Below are 21015 nucleotides of genomic sequence, written 5' to 3' on the forward strand. Positions count from 1 at the left end.
GATAATTCTGGGTATGACTGATTAGAAAGTAATCTGCCAAGTACAAATAACACGAAGAGTTTAATGTAAAGTAGAATACGAAGAAATAATACCGCTGCATAAAACTTTTATTTTTATTTGAGTGTGCCAAATTTATATAATTGTATATAAACGAAGAAACTAATTCAAACACGGCGAAAATTTATTGCACATTATTGTACGAAGATAAATGTCTGTATAGGATACGCGTATGTACATGTGTACAGGTACCAAAATAATATAGTATGAAAAATCAAATACCATTTAAATAATTAGTCCAATATCCAATATCCAATTTTTCTTTCAAGCTCCTATGTTCTAAAGATTCATTAGCAATTACGATTTAGTACAAGGACAGGATGAAGATATTATTATTATTATTATTTTCTAATAAATATATAAAATTCGCTGCATCTATCTATTTTTGGAATCGTGTACTTACATATGAAAAATACAAAATCGTGATGCTACATTCAAATAAAATAGAAAAAGCAGTTTTAGATATCAAGCACTCTCGTTTGCAAGGTCGAATTGCGGTCATTCTTGTATATTGTATAAAATAAAACTGTTCAGACACTTACGTGTTCAAAATGGATTATTTAATTGTTACGTTTTTAAGACTGTCAGCTATAAGTTTACCACCGCTTGCAGTGAACAGAAGATTTCCGCTCCACGATGCTTCTCCATTACCATTTACTACGAGATCAACCTATACAAAAAAATGAAACTTCAATAAATTGTGCACTTACGATTTTATACTGTACAAAGTAGTAAACGTACTTGTAGCTTCTCCCACACTTTTTTCTTTGGGTTTAGTACATCGTCTGGCGATCCGTCTTCGTATCCCTCTACAATGACTTTCTCGCCTGGTTTACAATCTGCTGGCGGTCTTAATGGTTCGACTCGCTTTGTGGGTTCGTCTCTGGAATTGAAGCATGAAATTAAAAAAGAAATATATATTTGACGAAATTAAAATGAAAAGATTAATTAAACTTAAACATACACAGATGCACATAGAACCATTCCGTGAGACTGTATGCCTCTGAGACTCGCCGGTTTTAAGTTTGCAAGAATAACCACCATTCTGTCTTTCATTTCTTCCAGTGGTACATAATTTACAAGACCGCTGACGATCGTACGAGGCCCAGTAGGCTCTCCCAAATCAATTTTTTCAACGTACAGTGAATCAGCATCGGGATGCTTCGACACTTCGACTATCTTTCCAACTCTGATGTCTAACCGGGCTGGTGTTAATTGTTCTACAGCTTCTACATGTTCAACACAAATTTCATACCGTTAGTTAATCTGTCATTCGATTTTCCCATTTATATGTTTGAAATTACTTTGCTTCTGTGGTGGAGGATAAGCTTTACTCGCTAAAGCTTTCAACTTCGGATCTGCTTCGAATTCTTTTATAATTGGATTCAAAAGTTTGTTAATGTAAATTTCAGCTGCATTTTTTAAATCCCCAGGATGAATTTCTTCTTTAGCGAACGCGTTCTCCAAGTCCTCATATTTCTCGAACGATATATCTCCCCCTATAGATTGATGTCTTTTGTTAGTAAAACCTTCGATAAACTAAATAAAATATTGAAAGTTACACGCACCAAATTCAGGGGTTCTTGGTACAGTAAAAGACTCTCCCTCTTTTAACAAACAGTATATTACGTGCTTGGCAAACGAGAGAATTCCGTTATCGGAGACATTACCAGGTTCGCAAAATGCTTTTTTCAACTTCTTTTTTACTGTTGCAGCATTATCTAAAAGATCAATCTTGGAATCGTCCTCGGAAGAAGACATTTTCGATCCCGCTAATCCAGGAACTGAAATAGAACATTATATACTCTATTATTCTAGCTTTAATGAATACATTTTGTATTGCAATATTTTTAAATTGTATACGTACTCATTGGATTCATCAAATGGATACGTTTCTCGTATCCAAGCATAGGCAAATATTTCTCAGAGAAAGTGAAGATCTTTCTTTGATCCACACCACCAAATTGAGCATCAACCTTAAGGTATTCTTCATCCAAAGCTTGTAGTCCTGGATACAACAATCCGGAGAGCAAAGGATTAGCCACCTGTTTAACTACTTCTGCACCTGCCTTTTTTGCATCATGCTCGGTTACAACAGAAGTTAAACGATAAACATCCAAAGTATATTCCCTGGAAAATTAATTTTATTTAAGACATATCCTTTACTTTGTTTCATTTGTTCCCAAATAATCACTTACTTAGACAACTGATACTCCGTTCCCTTGACAAATTTTAGCTTGTCCAAAGGTACATCGATAGACTTGAGCATCGCTTTGATAACTGCTTCGTAGTATTGAACACGAAGTTCTAAAAGTTCCCAAGGTGCCTTCATGTTATCTAAATAAGCATGAAGATCTGCGAATAACACAGTAACTTCTGCACCAGCTCTTAAAAAGTCTGCTATCTTAGACATCGGCGTGAAGTAACCAACATGTGGCTTTCCAGTTGTCGCTGTACCCCAGTAGAGTTTCAAATCTCGCTGTTTTAGGATACCTTTGAGTTTCTCATCGCCAAGCCACTCAGCCAAATTCCTAGTGATAAGTTCATACTTTTCTTCCCACTTGAGTTCAACCATGTTTGTCACTCTGAGTAAACAGTAAGAGAATAAAATTCTTAAAACATTTGATCAGCTGGAAGCTAAGATGTTTTAAAGGAAGTGACACGCGTATGCCGGCCACGTGTATTAACAGGCTTGTCAAACTTGTAAACCTAACCTCTTAATGCACAGTCAAAGATTTATTTTTAACGCGATAACATTGTCAGTGTGTTTTGATAGCGGACTAAAGAAACATGAAATTATATTTGAACGATAACGGACACAATTTTATCGCTGTTAAGTGATTAAGAGTAATAATTACGAAATAAATCTATACGAACCACTTTTAAGGTGTCGAAAATAAATAGACTTAGAATTAGATTACGATTACAGGGAAAGTTGTTACCGATGTAACTGGAGTAGTTTAATATTACAATAAAATTAATTACACTGCGTAACTTCGATTCGAGTTCCAAAATTTCGCGACACGCGAAACCGGAAAAAGCTGACGAATCATACGCATGCGAATAAGTACGAGGACGAGAAAAGAGAAATTGTAGTATGTGGTAGTATGTAAAAAACAGAATGCAGTTCACGTCTGCGTGACACTGCCACACTATCCTTTCCTTTTAAATTCCAGTATATATTAGGTCGTCCCATAAGTTCGTGCCGAAAACTGTGTCGAAATTTAATAAAAAACCACAGAAATTTTCTAGTAACAGTATAATGACTATATGAAAGAGGTGAAATGAGTCAGATTATCTTCTCTTGCGACACTGAAGAGTATGTTTCACATATTAATTTGAAAAATTTAAGTATAAATGACACAAACTTTTAGGACGACCTAATACATAGTATATCTTACAGATTAAAAAATGTTACAATCTGATAGAATTATTATAGATTTAGATTTAATTAAGAATTCAATAGATTTGTCCGTGTGTTTATTTAATATAATTTATCAGAAAATAATGCTGCATGACAAAGAATTATGGCATTGTTTTTCTAATAAATTTATAATTAATTATATTAAACGAAACTCTCCGTAATCTCCACGAATTGTATAGAAAAATTTCAATACTAATCAAGTATTATTACTCTTTATTTTAATATTAATTACTCTCGTTAATCAGCATTTAAACGTCTCCTTTCTGATGATTATTTTCGGCACCGTCCGGCGTCTCATTAATCGCTTCGTTATTTTCCGAACGAATTTTCTCGTGATTACTATTTAAATTAATTATTTTCTCGCGCCTCTCCCTTGCAACTTTGTCCAATCTTCTATAAAACGTCGATGTTAACGAGAACATGCGTTTGAAATCGCGACGATTTAAACGCAATAATTCGCAAACTTCCAGCGCCATTACAGTTTCTAATCTTCTTTGTTCCGGGAAAATTAAAGCACCCTCCCCGAAATAGCCTCCATCCTTCTCGTGACATATCTACATATATACAATAAAAACTAATTATATTTTTCTCTTTTTCAAGTAGTAGAAAGGATTACGTATAAACTTTGCATACTTCTTTTCCATGAAATGTAATAAGAGCGACGGTACCGCTGATTATGAAAAACATACAGTCACCTTCAGTTTCGCTTTTATAAATAATATCTTCGTTCAGATAAATCACCTGTTTTAGAATCCCTGAAAATGTTAACGTTAAATGTTAATGTTACAATAGAAAGGAAAGATTTTTTATTTTTTCTCTACCTCACCCATTAAATTTCCAATAACATTGCGTGGTAGATAATGTAGAATCGTGGCTGTGTCTAATAAGCCACGACTACTGTGGATTATAATTTCCTGGTTTAAATGTTCTATAAATAATATTTATGAAAATAGTATATGAAAGTAGTAGCTTGTGATTTATCTACATCGATTATTAACCAGATAAAGTGCTGGATATGGCCTTTTCCTTAAAGTAACTGCCTTGAAAACGATACTCGTAATATGCCAGAAGTTTATCTTTGAGACGTTCTGGGAGTTTCTTTTCGTAAATGTATTCTTTCACTTGATGAATAATACGTTCGTACTTTAGCTCTGGTTCCACAGCGGATTCGAGAAATTGCAAGATCATCACTGAAATTAAGACCATTTCATTTAATATACAATTTTTACCTATTTCAAGAATCGATTACCCATGAAATAAAACATAAATCCTCTTCCTATCAGCAAAAGTATACAACGTATCACAGTATCCACTTTACTAAAGGAATAAAATTCGATAAAGCTTGATCCAAAGAAGTTGCTTATGCCGATATGAAAATACATTAAATAAATTTCCAGGTCACTTCTTTTGTATAATTCTGCAGTACACAAATACATTCCAAAATCCTGAAATTATTAAGATTGTATTTTGACTCATTTTTATTTTCATTTCAATGGTGAATACTTTTAATTCATCAATTAATTTATATGTACCTTCATGGTCTCTCCGTATACATGTGCAACCACAATTGGAAATGCATGCGATACACAGCTACACCAATGAAACATTAATAACATCAGCAGAGCTAACCAAATAGTTTTTTCTGTAGCATGAGAAACTGAGAAACTCTACGATTAAATAATAATTTTTAAAGAGTGCACCAAAACCTTTGAACTTGCTATTGCTACTTCTTACTGTAATTATTTGTTTCACGTAAAGACGTAACGTATAAATACGGAAGAGCTTAAAGAGCAGCAAAAATTCAGGAATCAAGAAAATAGAATTTGAGTCAGGACCTGGATGCAATATACGATATCTATAAAACCATATGTAAGGAACCGAAGATACAAAATCAATTATAAAATATCCTCTTGCGTAATGCCTGTATAAAAATAATATTTAAGCTCTCCTAATGAAAAATAGTAAAAAGTAAATTGCATTACCGTGTTATTAGAACTGGATCCAGAAAGATTTCATGACGATTGGATGATGTAAATCCAGTTATAAAATTCAAAACAATATCCAATATACAAACAATGTATGCAGGATACAGTGGGTTTAAGCTTTCTGGACCAGAACTTTTCGCTACTCTATGAAATGCGAAAAGATATGGCACAGCTATGAAGAGGTACAGGAAAATGAATGTCATTAAGAGGTCCCAATAAAACCTGTGCGAATAATAAATATTCAGTTGAATTCTATATACATATAATCTACACATAGAATTTCAATAAAAAGACTTTAAATAAACCCTTGCACAAATAAGAATTACCTCAACTTACTGCAGGGATGTATTACCCACCAAAACGAAGAACGTCCATGTCTTCGTTTTTCAAACGCGACAGCAGCATAACTGCGTAGAAAGTTACGTATTAATGGATGATTTACAGAAACCAGAATTAACTTCTGAAAATTTCGCCTCCAATGCGCGTAAAATTTTGCATTCGGAGGCAATTTTGGTAAATTGCTCTCGGATGTTTGCGGTAGTTCGCAGACATGAACATCTAATCGCCTTTTTAACAACCTTTTGGTATACATTTTGTTCGCTATACGAATTGTACATTAAACGACACGTGATTCCTATTTATTTCGTACATATCTGAGAAGTTTACTTCAGTCTTATGAAGAGGCTATTTTCAATTCAAACTACGATTACCAACTTCTGTTTATTATTCATTTTTTCACGAAATGTTTCTTTACAAAGCTCGCTGAAATGTCGAACGATTCGGAAGAAAATTTCTGTAAGAAGTTTGACATTCATAAATGGATTCCTGAAGTTCTGATTGGTAAATCTATATTTGCTGGTTGATTTCCCTTGATAAAAACCTTTTTTTTAATCGTAAGGAACAAAAGTACTTTCATTCATTTAGAGAAAACGATCTTTAATTATAAAAATCACCGCGAAAAAGCCTTAAGAATTATTAAACGAATAGCTTTTAGAAGTGACGTGAAAAATCTATATATTCGGTACATTTTATATATTATTATTCAATACTAATTAATAATCGTATTTACACGAAGATTTAAATAAAATATCTTAATTGTATCCGTGATTTATAGATGCGATACCGATAAAATCTCGTAACTAAAGAATATGCTACAATGGTTTTATACAATAATGGCACCTTGGTGTGCAAAACACAGAATACATAATATCGTATTAATTTCACGAACGGCTTGCTGTACATTCTGATACGTACACATATAAAAAAATGTTTCGCTTACATTTAAAACCTCAATTTATATATTAGTATATACAGCGAATCAGAGGTTTACGATAAATCAGTTTAAAACACAACAATGATGCATGTGTAGTAAAATATGTAAAGAGTTCTCGGATAAAAGAGACGTTAGCTCATTCGATTTGTTCTAACTAAATTTCTCCAACAACGAACAAAGACATTTGATAAATAAAATAGACAAACATCCACGAAAACGGTGCGTAATAAAATCTGATATAGAAAAATATATATAGCGATAAATTTATTTGTTGTTGGTGAAATGAGGCATTTATGGAATGTAGCGTATCTATGCCCAAGGAAATCGTAGTTCCCACTATTGTACAGCAGAATTTGTTGAAAAGACAGATCTCGTCGAGTACGCTAAATATCCTCTTTTTTTTCTTTTGTACTTCAGATAATGCAAAACGAAATGCTTTATGCTTTCGAGAAACCTTGATAATTTGCTCAAAAAGTGAGCCTATGAAGGACACGAAACCAGTAGGCGGTTACTGCATTCTAGTAGAATCCATCGGACCACAAGCCCGTGAATTTTTAGTGCACGTACAATCTTCTATGTCCGTCGATGATCACTTTGGCGGTTCGAAAGTTATAAGCTCGACAACGTCGAAATTCCACTGCCTGGAAGAAAAAAGGACAGAGTTGGTTGATGTCCATAAATGTCCATATCGAGATTTACTCGAATTACATTGATACAATAAATCATTTCAGATTCGTATACGAAGATGATGGGTTGCACGAGAAAACTACTTATATAGGAATGGAAGACAATTTCTACCATGTAAAATTGACGTGCGCTTGTCCGTGTGATGAATCTACGGAAACCAAAGACTTATCTTTTCCTTGTAATGACCGATTAATAAGCGAAGGAGTAAACGTATTGCTTATGCGGTATTTGGCACTTATAAATTATGATGGAACGCTATCTCTTGAGAGTATTACCATGGATGGAGACCTTGCTGTTTCTAATTATGTAAGAAAATAGGAATCTACTTTGATAAATTAAAATAAAAAGATTTGTTTTCTCGCAGACATGTACTCAAGCTGAACGTATGGAAATAGACGATCATTTTTTAAGCGTTTATACGATTGAGCGTAAAATACACAGAACGGACGAAACTGTTAATACTGTGAAAACTTATTTGACTTCGCAAGGTAGAATACTTCGACATAATTGGCTGGACGCGCCTTATATTTTAAAAATTAATCCATTTGTCGACCCGACTGTCGCAAGTAAAACTGTAAGAGTTGAGACACCGTTAAAAGAACACTGGTCAGAAGATATTGAAATGGTTTCTAAATATTTGGATGCGAAAGTAAAGAAGTGGTATTAAATATTTTTAGTATGCAGTCGTATATAGAAATTTGAAAAAGTGCACGTTCTGTTATATAAATAGTTTTCTAAAGTGGCAGAGCAAACGGAATACCTAGCAGACCGTCCAGAAATAAAACAATTGCTGGCGGATTACACTCAAACGCTATTAGTTGGTAATCTCAACTGGATAACCATTGTACCAATCCTTCTTAGACAGGTCATATTATGTATATAAACACATTTACGCATTGCAATAAGTTTAAACTTCACTGGTCTCCGCAGTAAAACCTGAAAATGTAATAGACTTCACGATACAACATTTCAAAGCATTTGCCACAAATCCAATAACTTGGGAGACCAGTATATCGGACGAGAATTATGACGTTGACGTAAAATCACAGCTTGCAAAGGAAAAATCTGAGGTCGTATGCAGTATCTGTGGATTTTGGATAGACAGTAACACGTTAAACGAAACTTCGAGGTCTTCTGCAGAGGAATGTCTCGAGATGACAGTAAGTACCTGATAGTTCAAAGTAAATTCATAATAAAGACGGAACATTCATTTCAGAACTCCTACGATTCTATAGAATTTAGCCCTTCGAAAAGTTACAACAATATAATACTTGATAAGCAAGAAAAAGATGACGCATCCACTTCGAAAACATCTACAAGCGACATACACGTGGAAAAGGAATGTAGTATGTCTCACGATTGTCTACAGTTGAAAGAAACTCACGACCAATGTCATAATATTGTAAAAGCTTGCCATAATCATCAAGTAAATCTTACGTCATTTTTCACGAAAATTTAATGTTGTATTTAAATATATATAATTACAACTGTTCAATTTCTAGCTCTTATCAAAGTGCCCTGGATGCCTCAAAGTTTTCGCCACATGTCCAAAATGTTCTACCATTGACCAAATTATACAACAATTAAAAAAATGTAGTGTAGATCAAGATAATATATAAAAATGTAAAAGAGATTAGGTTACTCATAAATTTTACTTGTATCATTTTCTATTGGGCGACGTTTCCTTTTGCGAGTTGCATATGACGCAATTTTCCTGCAAAATAAAATGAGAATATATATGAAATTCTGTAGACTTTTGAAGAGTGTCTAAAGTAATTTAAAAATAAATTACATACCACTGCCTTGAAGTTCTGTAGGCAATCTTCATGAAACGAATGCTTGCAATAAAAAACAATTAAATTCCTTGGTTCTGTAACAAACAATGTTCGGGGAATATAACATAAATAAAGTTAACGTTAATTCAAATCACATTCATAGTACTTGAATAGATACCTCTTACAATTATTTTTTCGTGACACCCTCCACACATTTGATCATCTGATAAAGAATAATATCATGATTATTAACTAATTGTAATTATTATAATTATTTCGTAATAGGTACTAACCATCTATAAATATTCCTTTCTGGTGACATCTAACCAGCCTTTCTTGTAGATTAAAATAATCATTGGATAACGATTTGTTACAACCTTCTTGCACGGATACTTGAAGATTGTAATCACACATCATTTTAACTAAAGCTTTCTTTAAGCCAGGTATTTCTAAAGACGGTTCTATCTTTTGTATCATAAGTCTGGGATCCACGTAAGTACCGATCTTTTGAAGAAGAAACGTGATAGCCTCTGAAACGAAATAGTTTAGTTTGTCATACTTATACAGGAATATCGTGATCATTAATGTATTAATACATACCAGGTTTGTCTAGAGAATAATTAATTAAATCGTTCCACAATTCCTCGTCGTCGTGTTCTTGACAGAACGTAATCGCTTTTTCCATATCGTTTAATTTCCCTGTCATGAGCGCTAGAGCTTCAGAAGTATTTCCAATTCTACCAAGTAAATAAACCATTTCTTCATAAAATTTTCGCTGACTGCAAATATCTAGCGCTTGTTGTATCGGGTAATTATCAGAGCGGCGTAAAAGAGGTAACAATTTATCTCGAGAGTAATCTGCATAAAGTTGGACTAGCAATCCGTGGTACTTGCCCTTCGAATCTTTCGTGTCCTTCTTATCTAACGCATCTAAATACTGGTGTAAGCAATTTTCGAAGCATAAGTAGCTATTACTAGACGAATAACATATGCTTAATCATGAATCTTACCAGATATAAATATCGATGGTTATGCTGTAATTTTTGTACGACAATTTCAGATGGCACTCTGTCCTTTTCTAAAAAAAATTGTATAGCTCGTTCCGTATCTAAATCCATTAAGCCTTCTATCATGTCGTAAACGGTATTGTGTAGTTTGTACTTTTGGATAAATTGAAACACATCTTTGTGCCTCAACTTTAAGTACATAGCTAACGCTTTGTCGTATTTCCCGTCGTGAATGTATAAAATGGCTAAAGCTTCGAAAAGTACGTGTTTCCGTTGATTGTGAACTCGAATGTGTTCCAGAACACCGTTCATAACGGCCACAACTTTGTACAATGTTGGAGGCCATTCTTTCACTAAATCAAGAAATCCATCGAGATCCATTTTCAAATATTCGTATAGAACCATTTCGTATATCAATGGATCTAACGTTACGTCGCCTTTCGGAAGGTAAGAAGAAATGGACCGTAGTTGGTGAACTCTTGCAAACTTGTACACCTACAAGAAATATAATATTAATACAATAAAAAAGACAGTAGTCCAACGTAACTTAACGAACGACATTTACTTCTTCCTCCCATAATTTTTTATCTCTTCCTAGAACTTTTAAACACAGTTTTCCTGCCTCATCGTATTTTCCACAGGCTAGTAAGTGATCTAAATAGACACGCCCGACATTTACTAAAGTGTGCTTTTTACAATCTTTGCCATTGTCTATCGTCACTGCTTCTAATGCCTGTTCGAACTTTCCGTGACTTAAAAGCCATTCAATTCTGTCGTCTGCATCATATAAACTAGCTACAACAATATCTTTTGGACTCACGATAAAAAACCTGAATACAAATAAGGAAAAATAAGAACAATTTTAATGCGTATAAGGAAACGAAACGATGGAGTAACGTGAATGTACCTGTTTTCTTCTTTTAAACAGTCTAAAACATAATCGTTACAGCTATACTCTTTATAACCGCGTAGCGTGAGAAAGTTTCTACAAACAATAGTAAAATCCTGATACTTTGGTTCAACGACGTGTACTATCGGTCGTTGGCTCTTTCCATTTTCATCTAATTCTTTTAAACAGCCTAATAATACTAGTTGATTTTCTAAAGGTGCAATACCAGAAATGTAAAAGTCCACTTGGAATGTTGAAACTAAAATAAAAATATTATTTATTGAAACTAAAATAAAAATATTATTTATTGAAACTAAAATAAAAATATTATTTATTGGATCAATTAACATATAACTCATGTATTAAACGTATGTATTCTATTAAATAATAATTATACCTGGATCCACTACATATTCTGGTAAATCTCTGTTGACCATCTCTTGTATCGACCTTTTCCTAATCTGACAAATCCTCACAACATCAACCCAACCGATTAATAATGTTCTATCATCCGACCACCGAAGATTACACCTATAGTGTTCAGGTAATGCACTGTAAACAAACAGAATTATTTTGGTTAGAAATTATTTTATTTTTAATATTTTTTTAAAAAATACGCATACTACTCCTTTACTTACTCCGCAGATCTAAACCACTTAATGAGACCTAACGAACATTTTGCATTCAAATCGTAAACTCTAACACCGGTATCGGATGCCCAAGCCACAAAATGACCAATCCACGCTATCGATCTAACTCCACCCTCTGCTTCACACAGTACAGTTAATTTCATTCTGGATAAAAAAGTCTTCTCATATAAAACCAGTTTATCATCCCCTAAAAATAATACCATTGATTCTCTAAAGAAATCGAAATCGGGCATATACAAATTAAAATAGGTACCTGTAATGAACCTTCTTCCGCTAGTACTTTTATAATAATTCGGATCTATGGCAATACTTTTGACCAATCTGCCCATACTCATACTCTGATTATCTGTGCTATAAAGACCATATATATAAACTTTTCCATCGTCGCTACACGATGCAATGAAATCTCCATTATGATCTATAGAGATTTGATTAACAGCTACCGTATGTGCCTGCAAACTCTTGGACTGAATATTATTGCCTTGGTGGTCTAAGAGATGTATCATACCCCAATGCGAGCCCAAGCACAGGAACTAAGTGAAAATTAAATTGCTGTAATCAACTACCAAGTATTTATATTTTATATACTAAACTTTAATATAGGAATCATGAAAACTATGATTATCGGTATCGTTGTAGAATATGCATTCTAAGAAAGTACGATCAAGGAATGGTGCTTAAGTTCCAGAGCATAGGACTGGACCATACTAAATCATCTATCCATGACACAGTAACTTAACCTCTATGATCTAAGATTGTTGAACCAACAACACTAAAGAATTTCTAAAAATACAATGGAATCGTATATCACACCTTGGGATGCACAGCGATGCAGCTAGCTGCATCATTTTGTAATATACGTTCTAAATCATTTCGCATCCTGACGTACTTGAGCCTGGGTTCTACTTCATCTAATTCAGAGTCTGAATCATCCTGGTTATTCTGCTCTTCCTGGAAAATAATTTAATAAGATTAGCGCTACGTCATTCGAACTAATCGTAAAATGAAAGGGTACCTTATTAGAGACGTTTTCCATGCCCGTTTCTTCGAATTTTTTTTCCTTCAATTGAAACACACGATCGCAACCACGAGCTGTCAAAATTTCTTCTGGTGTACGTACGTTTCAGAGCGCGCAAAAGCTGTTACTCTTTCGTGTCCCGTTTCTTCGTTCGTAATTTAAATTAATTTACGCGACGAACGATTCATTAGGAAACGTTTTAGTTAAAATTACTCATCAACGAGTAATTTTACAAACAGTTCGTAAATATTGGTAAATATTAGCAAAGCTCGTTTCACAGTGATGAAAGGTTAACGCCAGGTAATGCTAGGTGATGCTAGGTGATGCTAGATTTGTTGAGTTTTTGCTGATAACTATAGTCAAAACAAGGAAAACACTGTTCCGAATAATTTTGTATCGTTAGTCATTATCGTATCAGTTGTTAATCGTAAGTGTCGCAAATGATTAAAGTTCGATAAATCTTTTATAAGATTCAACTCTCATCTGGCTCGAAGGACCAAAATGTCCTTGTACCCTCATGAATTATCATAAATATTTAATCTTTTAGCGTTAAAATAAAATGTCCAACAACAGTTCGAATGGTGAAACACGATCCCCGCAACAACGTAAAGAAACATTAAGAAAAATCATAACCAGAGCTGCATCCCTTCGTAAGATCTTCGTTTTAATAGTATATATCCTAATGGAAGTATTTATGTCTTATTGACAATGTATAATTCGCAGAGGAGACAGTCGATGACAATACGATACAAACTTTGGAATCATGTATGGAAATAACAGATGACATAAATTCCGAGACAAGCCTAGATGAAAAAAGTATATATTTTCTGAATATTATTTTGAATTATGTATGCTCATATCTCTAATGCTTTGATGTTATTTTCAGTACATAATCAGGAAGAAGTATTACTGGACTCAGAAATGATGAACATGTCTTCAAATATTCTGAAAAAGTGTACTCGTACTTTAACAAAGAATATATGTTATTATAATCATATTGATTATGCACAGAAAGTGGTATGTACTAGAATAATGAGTATATTTGTTTCTATTTACATTATTACTCTTATATTATATTTGTAATATTCGTTTGGTTTAGGTAAAATATATAAAACAACTTCCAGATATTCAGTCAGAATTACCAGATTGGTCACTTGTACAAACACAAATTGTAAAAAATATTAAAACAACACCTCAGTACAGCACATTATTAGGTTTCATAAGATTTCTTTAAGCTCCCGTAATGAATCTTAAGAAATGATATATTTATCTTTGTTTATTTTCAGGTGCTTTAACACCATTAGAAAAGCAAGAAGTTAATAGAAGAAAACCAGTAGTCAGAGAAGCTTTGGCACAGATAAAAAGACCACAAAATGTTGATACAGTTGATAAAGAAGAGGAAGGTATAGAGCAAACTGTAAAGATAAAAGATTTTATTACGCGATATTGTAGAACTCAGCACAAACCTATCGACTTTTTTAAATTGATTTTACACCCAACCGATTTTGGGAAAACAATTGAAAATATGCTGCAAATATCTTTTCTTGTTAGAGATGGAAAATTAAAAATTGCAAAAGGTAATTATGTAAGTTTATAATTGCTGTTACAAGATCATGTAACTCTGTATATATTTTGTCTTGGTCATAGACGATTCTGGAATATTAGTAATTCAACCATGTACAAAAGATATGATAGTTCAAACCAAGGCGACCGAAAAACCAAACATTCAAAATGTTATCTCTTTAACCATGGATCAGTGGAAGGTATGATTATTAATAGTTGCAAGAATTATGCGATTGGAAGTTTTTCACATTTGACGACTATTGCTTTATTTTAGATGCTGAAAAATATTTATCGATTGAAGAAACCTATGATTGATTTCCATAGCGACTGATTTAATTTGAACGTGGCCGTAATAAAAAGTAATTGCATAATTTTCTATCCTTATTTTTTTCTTAAGAAATGTTATTGCGAGAAAAAATATATTTTTATGTATTTGTATTTCTAATCCCATCCTAAATAAAAAAAAGGTTTTACGAAAACGAAAGATCCTTGAATTGTACATACATCCGTACGTTTTTGTAAAATTTTTATTAATTCCTAACATATACTATACTGTGTGAGTATATGTTAATGATAACAATATGCTTATCGACTCGATCTATGGATAACGAGAGCACCCTGAACAAAATTACACAAAATCATGTAAAATTTGATTAATAATGTTCACGATGTTCTCAACAATTTGGTATGCATTTGTGAATTTTTAAACAAGAGCAAAACAATCTTCTAATTACCATTCTGCAATTTTGTTCAAAGATACTTATTACTCTCGGATAAAAGCCAACATTTCTAATAGATAAAAAATAAACAGGCCTGTATTATTAGAAGATCGTTTTAATTATTTATTAATGACATGATTACGATGACTGTGAATTGGCTTATTGCTTGGCCAACGTTTCTGCCTTTGCTACTACTTCTTCAATTGGACCGACCATGTAGAATGCAACTTCTGGAAGATGATCGTATTCGCCACCTAAAATCTTTTGGAATCCTTTAATTGTTTCTTCTAATGGTACCAATTTTCCGGCGTGGCCAGTGAACACCTCAGCAACCTAAATAAGTGCAATTGGTAATAATTAATAAATAGAATTATTTATAGAAAGAATTAAATTAATATATTTACCTGGAATGGTTGAGACAAGAACCTCTGAATTTTACGCGCACGCGCTACAGTGAGTTTGTCTTCTTCAGACAACTCGTCCATACCCAAGATAGCAATAATATCTTGAAGTGATTTATAATCTTGCAAGATTTTCTGCACACCGCGAGCAACGTTATAATGCTCCGCACCGATAATGTTGGGATCCATAATACGGGAAGTAGAGTCAAGGGGATCGACAGCGGGGTAGATACCTAAGATCATCAAACGAGAATGGTAATTTTTGATACAATTTATCATGGTAATAATTATTATATTTACCAAGCTCGGCAATAGCTCGAGACAATACAGTGGTAGCGTCCAAGTGAGCAAATGTGGTTGCAGGAGCAGGATCGGTCAAGTCATCGGCAGGCACGTAAATAGCCTGCACGGAAGTGATAGATCCCTTCTTTGTTGTCGTAATACGTTCCTGCATGCTACCCATATCAGTTGCCAAGGTTGGTTGATAACCTACAGCAGATGGAATACGACCCAGCAAAGCGGATACCTTGAAAAATTAATACTCGTTAAAAAATATATTTTGTTTCTATCTTGGTAATACGAAAGAGTAATAATAAAACATACTTCCGAGCCAGCTTGAGTAAACCTGAAGATATTATCGATGAACAACAATACGTCTTGTCCTTCTTGATCGCGGAAATATTCAGCGACGGTTAAACCAGTCAAGGCGACACGAGCACGAGCGCCTGGTGGTTCGTTCATTTGTCCGTATACCAGAGCTACTTTGGAGGTCTTATCCTTCAGCGAAATAACACCAGATTCGATCATTTCTTGGTACAAATCGTTACCCTCGCGTGTTCGCTCACCCACGCCAGCGAATACAGAGTAACCACCATGAGCCTTGGCTACATTGTTGATTAACTCCATAATTAATACAGTTTTTCCGACGCCTGCACCGCCGAACAAACCTATTCAAGTGCAGTAAGCGTTAAAGTAAAACCATCAAAGTAAATTTTAATATAAAGATAGATCTATGAAATATAAATTTTACCAATTTTGCCACCCCTGGCATAAGGAGCAAGAAGATCGACAACTTTGATTCCAGTTACCAGAATCTCCTGTTCGACTGACATTTCTACGAATTCGGGAGCGTCTGCGTGGATGGGGGCAAGTTTGTCGGTAGGGATAGGACCACGCTCGTCGATTGGTTCACCGATAACATTGATAATGCGACCCAAAGTCTCGGCACCAACGGGAATACGGATAGGGTATCCAGAATCCAATACAACTTGGCCGCGAACCAGACCTTCGGTACCTACACAACCATGTTATGTTTACATTAAATATTTATACTTCTTTGATGTTTTGTGATTTTTCTAGAAAGAAAAAATGATATTACCATCCATAGCAATGGTGCGTACAGTGTTCTCTCCAAGATGCTGAGCTACTTCAAGGACTAGCCTGGGGGTGCGATTTTGAACCTCCAAGGCATTAAGAATTGGTGGCAGATCATCGTCGAATTGTACATCAACGACCGCACCGATAACAGCTACAACCTTTCCTTGTGCACCGCCTTTAGCACTCGCAGCTTTTGCATAATCCCTGCCTAATTGTAAATAAACATGTTCAAACATTCATCATATAACAAATCATTGTAAAGATATAAAAGCGGCGTATTTAACGTTTAATTATTTTGTATAAATCATACGTTGATCCAAAGAAATAATGTATGGTATAATTATTGATAAAAACACAACATAATATTAGATAATGCTTATGTGAAGTAAGTTACATAATACAAACTACATGTGTATACTTCAATGGAAGGCTACAAATTAGTATATGTTTAATTATATTAATACATACAATTACTTAAATCTCATAGTAAATATATATCGATAGAATGCATGGTTTAAAAAGTTCGCGAAAAAATAAGGGCGATCGATCATCCACGAGTCCATGACTGATGGTACCAGCAGAAGGACAGAATATCCATCGTATCGTAAAATGAAATAACAGCAAACCGGATTTTAATAAGACAGTAATAAAAATACTGTTAATCATAACAATACTAATAAATAATTTCGTCGTAGTCAAAAAATTAGTCGAAGTGACCTTAATGCCGCCATGTTGGCACAGTGGTATTACCACTGCGGTACGGTCAAATAATATGGATTATATAATCAATACACTTGCTCCTCTCGATACTCTTATGTCAATCGAAAAATAAAAGAACACCGTCAATTTGGTAGGGGTTGTCAGAATAAGAGGGAAAACTACACGGGGTACTTCTAATTGTACTTTTCGCCTAAGACATGACTACCAATGGCCAAAGACGGTATCGCAGTTATGAAAAGTGAAGTTAACGAACCAACGATCGTTTATGTCTTAATACTCACTGTTTACGGATAGTATTCCGGATACTTTAGCAGTTTCATTTTGAAGAAGAGCAGGTTTGACGGCCCTCAAGGCCCCAGCGGCCGCCTTCGATACAGCACTCAACATCTTGGCCGGTCAAGTGAAGAAAAGCGACCGGAATGGTTTCCGAATCGTATGGACCGTACCCTATACTGATTGCGCATGCGCGTTACGCAAAGCCATCCCCACGCATACCTCCCGCGCAGTTTCGCCATTGGATCGTTGCACTCCCATTACGGCGGATTCTTATGGAACGGAATTGAACTAATTTAGAACCCGTGACGCCAGATGTATCATAATTTTCATGAATCTTCACAATCATCACAAGTCTCAAAAATGTTATAACACCTTGAAAGAGTTGGTTCGGGAGATGATTTGAAACAACTTTTTTCTTAACGAAAATGTTGTCCGAGGCTTCGTTGAGGAGATATTAACGGAAAACACTGATCAATCAGAGCGCGAGGATGCCGGTGGAGCGTAGGCTACGCGCTAGCCGGCTTCGCTCATACGTTATCGCGGCCGCTCCACCGGCATCCTCGCGCTCTGATTGATCAGTGTTTTCCGTTAATATCTCCTCAACGAAGCCTCGGACAACATTTTTGCTAAGGAAAAAGCTGTTTCAAATCACCTCCCGAACAACCCCTTTCAAGGTGTTACAACATTTTTTGGACACCCTGTATAAGGAGATCCAACTCCCTAAGAAAGTTACTAGAAAACTGTTATCAAAATCCCGAACTTGAAGTTATGAATATTTCATCCACTCGCGGCGCAAGTGCGCACAGCCTACGATATTTATACGTCATATGCGTATGATAATATATACACATATGACATATATAATTATTCATACATATATAAATATTCATAACTTCAAGTTCGGGATTTTGGTAACAGTTTTCTAGTAACTTTCTTAGGGAGTTGGATCTCCTGGTCTGCGAGCACTGAAAATGCGATGTTACAGAATATTTATGAAAATTATTATGCTTACCCTCTTGATTTTATCACGTTCTGATTTCATTGATAAAAACTGTTCATTCAATTAGCATCATCTATTATATATTATATCGATCCACCAATTACGAATGCTTGTTCGATTATGTAACTGCGTGTGTACGATAACTGACCTAACCTAAGATGTCTTTCTTATATACAGTAATACAGTACGGAAAGTCTGAGAAACTGCTCCATGTGAATCATTGGAGCCGATCGTTGTATTTGTTTCGTTTTGATATTAATACGTCTGATAAAAATAAATTAAAATGGTTGAGGAACAAAGGAGACGAGTCGAAGAGTATATGAATAATATGGTGGAAGAAATTGATAAGTCGTACCTGAGAAAAATGCAGGTACATCCTATCCTTTGCAAAGTATTTTCAGGTTATATCATACAACATGCTTCACCTTTAATGTTATTCATTAATTAAATAAATATTGAGGGACAATTATAAAATTATTAAGGTACAGAGATGACAAGGTTTAATTTCAGGGTGACATGCATAGATGTGCCGCAACTTGTTGCGATAACGAGGTTTACAGCGTGCAAAAAGTACATAATTGTATAGAAAATTGTAGTACTTCTTTGAATAAAGCCCAACAGTATATTCAAAAGGAATTTGAAAGATCTCAGGTATATATTTGATATAAAAATCTAAGAAATATTGTACACGAGTGAGTACATAGAATAAAAGTAATGCTTTTAGAATCGATTACAAAGATGCATATTGGATTGCAATGATAAAATAAAAGATAAAATGGGACCAAATCCGACGCAGAAGGAAGTAGACAGGTACAGTGAAGATTTTGAGAAATGTGCCACAAAATGTGTAGATAATTATTGTGAAATATTACCTAGTTTAGAGAAAACAATGAAAAAAGTTTTATCTAATAAATCGTATGAATAATTACGCAAATTACATTAGTATTTTATACAAACATATCCAGCCTAAGGAGAAAACAGGATATAACAAATTCCATGATCATAGTATTTATTAACTAGTACACTTGATGATTGCAGTGGTACATTTTCGTTTCTCTTTTTATTTTCTCTCTCGTTCAACGTAATAACAAATTCACCGTTGCAATTAATATCATTTCTTTATTGTTACAATAGACATTACGCTTATTGCACACTTTTTTCATGATATAAAACCTTCCCACCACTCTCGCTCGATACAAAATAATCGGTCAAAATATGTCGCGTAAATTCTGATCTAAACTGTAAAAATCTGCAAATAAACCGTTTAAATAATAATAATTTAAATATAAATATCAACACAATATAGTTCACTTGTTTCTTCGTGTGTACGAGTTTCTATGAAAGTTGACATTGGGCTTTGTATCTTTCTATTCTGTTTCATTCTTGAAGATTAATTTACAATGTTCGTCTTCAATCCCTTTTCATTTCTTGTCGTAGCTGCAAAGATTGGGGTGGCTCGGTGCATTTGTCGCGCAATGCGTGGCTAAGCGAAGCGGCTAGCGATAGAGATAGCCCTTCGCTGATATGCAAATTCGCAAAAGTTCGATGAAAGTGTTTACATTTCGAGTAACGACACTACTTTGTTTTATTTATTTCCTTTCTTTTTTTTCTTTCATACGCTTGTTTTTCAAAATTCCTAAATATGACTCGTACATGTGTCGATCGTGGCTCGATGTCGTTAAGTGGAATGGCATGAGTTTTGGGAAATGTCAATTTTCTCAGATGTCTCGAGGTATAAGTGAATGCTGCGGTATATTTCGCACCTGGCGTCGCACGGATTGAGAAAAAAAAGGTCTATGTAACATTTTGCATCCCAATCATCAGACTCTTCGGACTAGATTTCTTTTTTTTTTCTTCTTTAATAAGATTGAGATTACGCGCTTCTTTATCAAACGCTGGTCATAATGTGAGTAGCTGTAGGTACGTCTGGTAGAAAAAGAATTGAAGGTACAAGGTGAACGTAGGTTGCGGCGCTGTGGCAACAAATTTGGCCAGTCGTGGGGTTTCGCCTTATAAAAATTTCAGTTCCAATTATTGCTCACACGTTTTTCATTCACGTAGAAATTTAACTAGATTCGACGATGATACAAAACAAGACAAGTATAGACCTATGCGTTCTGCTTCGGATTTTGATCGGATATCATAAAAATACAAAGAACGATATACAAGTATATCAATTTTAGAAAGTATCTGC

At 34.4% G+C, this 21015-nt stretch overlaps 7 protein-coding genes across 11 annotated transcripts; 4 read left to right on the forward strand and 3 right to left on the reverse strand.

Moving 5' to 3' along the window:
- Positions 1-88: 88 nt before the first annotated feature.
- On the reverse strand, positions 89-6283 carry LOC128886730 (tyrosine--tRNA ligase, cytoplasmic). 2 transcript variants are annotated; one of them, XM_054141879.1, is made up of 16 exons: positions 5793-6283; positions 5464-5688; positions 5216-5402; positions 5014-5148; positions 4731-4926; positions 4480-4671; positions 4308-4409; positions 4115-4236; positions 3896-4035; positions 2256-2642; positions 1925-2187; positions 1626-1841; positions 1362-1556; positions 1022-1286; positions 799-940; positions 89-727 (listed from the first exon to the last, which is right to left on the reverse strand). In XM_054141879.1, the coding sequence occupies exons 1-16, from the start codon at positions 6056-6058 to the stop codon at positions 614-616; spliced, it is 3147 nt and encodes a 1048-aa protein (XP_053997854.1). In that variant the 5' UTR covers positions 6059-6283; the 3' UTR covers positions 89-613. The 2 variants fall into 2 exon arrangements, with proteins under 2 accessions (XP_053997854.1, XP_053997853.1); XM_054141878.1 differs by lacking the exons at positions 3896-4035; positions 4115-4236; positions 4308-4409; ... (4 more) ...; positions 5464-5688; positions 5793-6283 and adding an exon at positions 3043-3445.
- A 705-nt stretch (positions 6284-6988) lies between these two features.
- LOC128886725 (vacuolar protein sorting-associated protein 41 homolog) lies at positions 6989-13065 on the reverse strand. Its single transcript, XM_054141870.1, has 14 exons — positions 12763-13065; positions 12561-12698; positions 12001-12280; positions 11736-11934; positions 11495-11649; positions 11116-11356; positions 10774-11038; positions 10212-10703; positions 9802-10138; positions 9495-9731; positions 9380-9424; positions 9223-9296; positions 9082-9140; positions 6989-7380 (listed from the first exon to the last, which is right to left on the reverse strand). The coding sequence occupies exons 1-13, from the start codon at positions 12781-12783 to the stop codon at positions 9087-9089; spliced, it is 2538 nt and encodes an 845-aa protein (XP_053997845.1). The 5' UTR covers positions 12784-13065; the 3' UTR covers positions 6989-7380; positions 9082-9086.
- LOC128886771 (uncharacterized) lies at positions 7391-8319 on the forward strand. Its single transcript, XM_054141934.1, has 3 exons — positions 7391-7732; positions 7791-8087; positions 8157-8319. The coding sequence occupies exons 1-3, from the start codon at positions 7409-7411 to the stop codon at positions 8307-8309; spliced, it is 774 nt and encodes a 257-aa protein (XP_053997909.1). The 5' UTR covers positions 7391-7408; the 3' UTR covers positions 8310-8319.
- LOC128886746 (uncharacterized) lies at positions 8451-9060 on the forward strand. Of its 2 annotated transcripts, XM_054141902.1 has the most exons (3): positions 8451-8586; positions 8643-8852; positions 8929-9060. In XM_054141902.1, the coding sequence occupies exons 1-3, from the start codon at positions 8581-8583 to the stop codon at positions 9043-9045; spliced, it is 333 nt and encodes a 110-aa protein (XP_053997877.1). In that variant the 5' UTR covers positions 8451-8580; the 3' UTR covers positions 9046-9060. The 2 variants fall into 2 exon arrangements, with proteins under 2 accessions (XP_053997877.1, XP_053997876.1); XM_054141901.1 differs by having other exon boundaries at positions 8571-8852.
- On the forward strand, positions 13057-14812 carry LOC128886740 (EP300-interacting inhibitor of differentiation 3). 3 transcript variants are annotated; one of them, XM_054141891.1, is made up of 8 exons: positions 13057-13192; positions 13313-13415; positions 13489-13581; positions 13652-13782; positions 13865-13979; positions 14052-14342; positions 14413-14528; positions 14603-14812. In XM_054141891.1, the coding sequence occupies exons 2-8, from the start codon at positions 13325-13327 to the stop codon at positions 14657-14659; spliced, it is 894 nt and encodes a 297-aa protein (XP_053997866.1). In that variant the 5' UTR covers positions 13057-13192; positions 13313-13324; the 3' UTR covers positions 14660-14812. The 3 variants fall into 3 exon arrangements, with proteins under 3 accessions (XP_053997866.1, XP_053997868.1, XP_053997867.1); XM_054141893.1 differs by having other exon boundaries at positions 14413-14812; XM_054141892.1 differs by having other exon boundaries at positions 13099-13415.
- Positions 14813-14837: 25 nt separating this feature from the next.
- Positions 14838-17987, reverse strand: LOC128886733 (ATP synthase subunit beta, mitochondrial). Its single transcript, XM_054141881.1, has 7 exons — positions 17827-17987; positions 16827-17033; positions 16479-16742; positions 16052-16395; positions 15749-15974; positions 15452-15681; positions 14838-15380 (listed from the first exon to the last, which is right to left on the reverse strand). Exons 1-7 carry the CDS (start codon positions 17930-17932, stop codon positions 15207-15209), a joined length of 1551 nt encoding a protein of 516 aa, XP_053997856.1. The 5' UTR covers positions 17933-17987; the 3' UTR covers positions 14838-15206.
- An 888-nt stretch (positions 17988-18875) lies between these two features.
- On the forward strand, positions 18876-20762 carry LOC128886745 (protein FAM136A-like). Its single transcript, XM_054141900.1, has 3 exons — positions 18876-19191; positions 19332-19472; positions 19546-20762. Exons 1-3 carry the CDS (start codon positions 19105-19107, stop codon positions 19744-19746), a joined length of 429 nt encoding a protein of 142 aa, XP_053997875.1. The 5' UTR covers positions 18876-19104; the 3' UTR covers positions 19747-20762.
- Positions 20763-21015: the final 253 nt, after the last annotated feature.

Source organism: Hylaeus anthracinus, unplaced genomic scaffold, assembly GCF_026225885.1.
Source record: "Hylaeus anthracinus isolate JK02 unplaced genomic scaffold, UHH_iyHylAnth1.0_haploid 11985, whole genome shotgun sequence".
NCBI classification, from domain to species: domain Eukaryota; kingdom Metazoa; phylum Arthropoda; class Insecta; order Hymenoptera; family Colletidae; genus Hylaeus; species Hylaeus anthracinus.

What these genes read in the sequence shown, in the direction of transcription:
- LOC128886730 (XM_054141879.1), bottom strand. Translation starts at nt 6,058, where the DNA reads ATGTATACCAAAAGGTTGTTAAAAAGGCGATTAGATGTTCATGTCTGC. An exon ending in TATACGGAGAGACCATGAAG is followed by an intron (nt 4,927 to 5,013) that starts GTACATATAAAT and finishes TAATAATTTCAG; the next exon opens with GATTTTGGAATGTATTTGTG. An exon ending in ATTTATGTTTTATTTCATGG is followed by an intron (nt 4,672 to 4,730) that starts GTAATCGATTCT and finishes TCTTAATTTCAG; the next exon opens with TGATGATCTTGCAATTTCTC.
- LOC128886771 (XM_054141934.1), top strand. Translation starts at nt 7,409, where the DNA reads ATGTCCATAAATGTCCATATCGAGATTTACTCGAATTACATTGATACA. An exon ending in ACCTTGCTGTTTCTAATTAT is followed by an intron (nt 7,733 to 7,790) that starts GTAAGAAAATAG and finishes GTTTTCTCGCAG; the next exon opens with ACATGTACTCAAGCTGAACG. An exon ending in ATGCGAAAGTAAAGAAGTGG is followed by an intron (nt 8,088 to 8,156) that starts TATTAAATATTT and finishes TTATATAAATAG; the next exon opens with TTTTCTAAAGTGGCAGAGCA.
- LOC128886746 (XM_054141901.1), top strand. Translation starts at nt 8,571, where the DNA reads ATGTCTCGAGATGACAGTAAGTACCTGATAGTTCAAAGTAAATTCATA. An exon ending in AAGCTTGCCATAATCATCAA is followed by an intron (nt 8,853 to 8,928) that starts GTAAATCTTACG and finishes TTCAATTTCTAG; the next exon opens with CTCTTATCAAAGTGCCCTGG.
- LOC128886725 (XM_054141870.1), bottom strand. Translation starts at nt 12,783, where the DNA reads ATGGAAAACGTCTCTAATAAG. An exon ending in AAGTGGTTTAGATCTGCGGA is followed by an intron (nt 11,650 to 11,735) that starts GTAAGTAAAGGA and finishes GTTTGTTTACAG; the next exon opens with TGCATTACCTGAACACTATA. An exon ending in AGAATATGTAGTGGATCCAG is followed by an intron (nt 11,357 to 11,494) that starts GTATAATTATTA and finishes TTTTTATTTTAG; the next exon opens with TTTCAACATTCCAAGTGGAC.
- LOC128886740 (XM_054141891.1), top strand. Translation starts at nt 13,325, where the DNA reads ATGTCCAACAACAGTTCGAATGGTGAAACACGATCCCCGCAACAACGT. An exon ending in TTGATTATGCACAGAAAGTG is followed by an intron (nt 13,783 to 13,864) that starts GTATGTACTAGA and finishes CGTTTGGTTTAG; the next exon opens with GTAAAATATATAAAACAACT. An exon ending in TAACCATGGATCAGTGGAAG is followed by an intron (nt 14,529 to 14,602) that starts GTATGATTATTA and finishes GCTTTATTTTAG; the next exon opens with ATGCTGAAAAATATTTATCG.
- LOC128886733 (XM_054141881.1), bottom strand. Translation starts at nt 17,932, where the DNA reads ATGTTGAGTGCTGTATCGAAGGCGGCCGCTGGGGCCTTGAGGGCCGTC. An exon ending in TTACTCAAGCTGGCTCGGAA is followed by an intron (nt 15,975 to 16,051) that starts GTATGTTTTATT and finishes TAATTTTTCAAG; the next exon opens with GTATCCGCTTTGCTGGGTCG. An exon ending in TCGAGCTATTGCCGAGCTTG is followed by an intron (nt 15,682 to 15,748) that starts GTAAATATAATA and finishes TGATGATCTTAG; the next exon opens with GTATCTACCCCGCTGTCGAT.
- LOC128886745 (XM_054141900.1), top strand. Translation starts at nt 19,105, where the DNA reads ATGGTTGAGGAACAAAGGAGACGAGTCGAAGAGTATATGAATAATATG. An exon ending in CGTACCTGAGAAAAATGCAG is followed by an intron (nt 19,192 to 19,331) that starts GTACATCCTATC and finishes GTTTAATTTCAG; the next exon opens with GGTGACATGCATAGATGTGC. An exon ending in AGGAATTTGAAAGATCTCAG is followed by an intron (nt 19,473 to 19,545) that starts GTATATATTTGA and finishes TAATGCTTTTAG; the next exon opens with AATCGATTACAAAGATGCAT.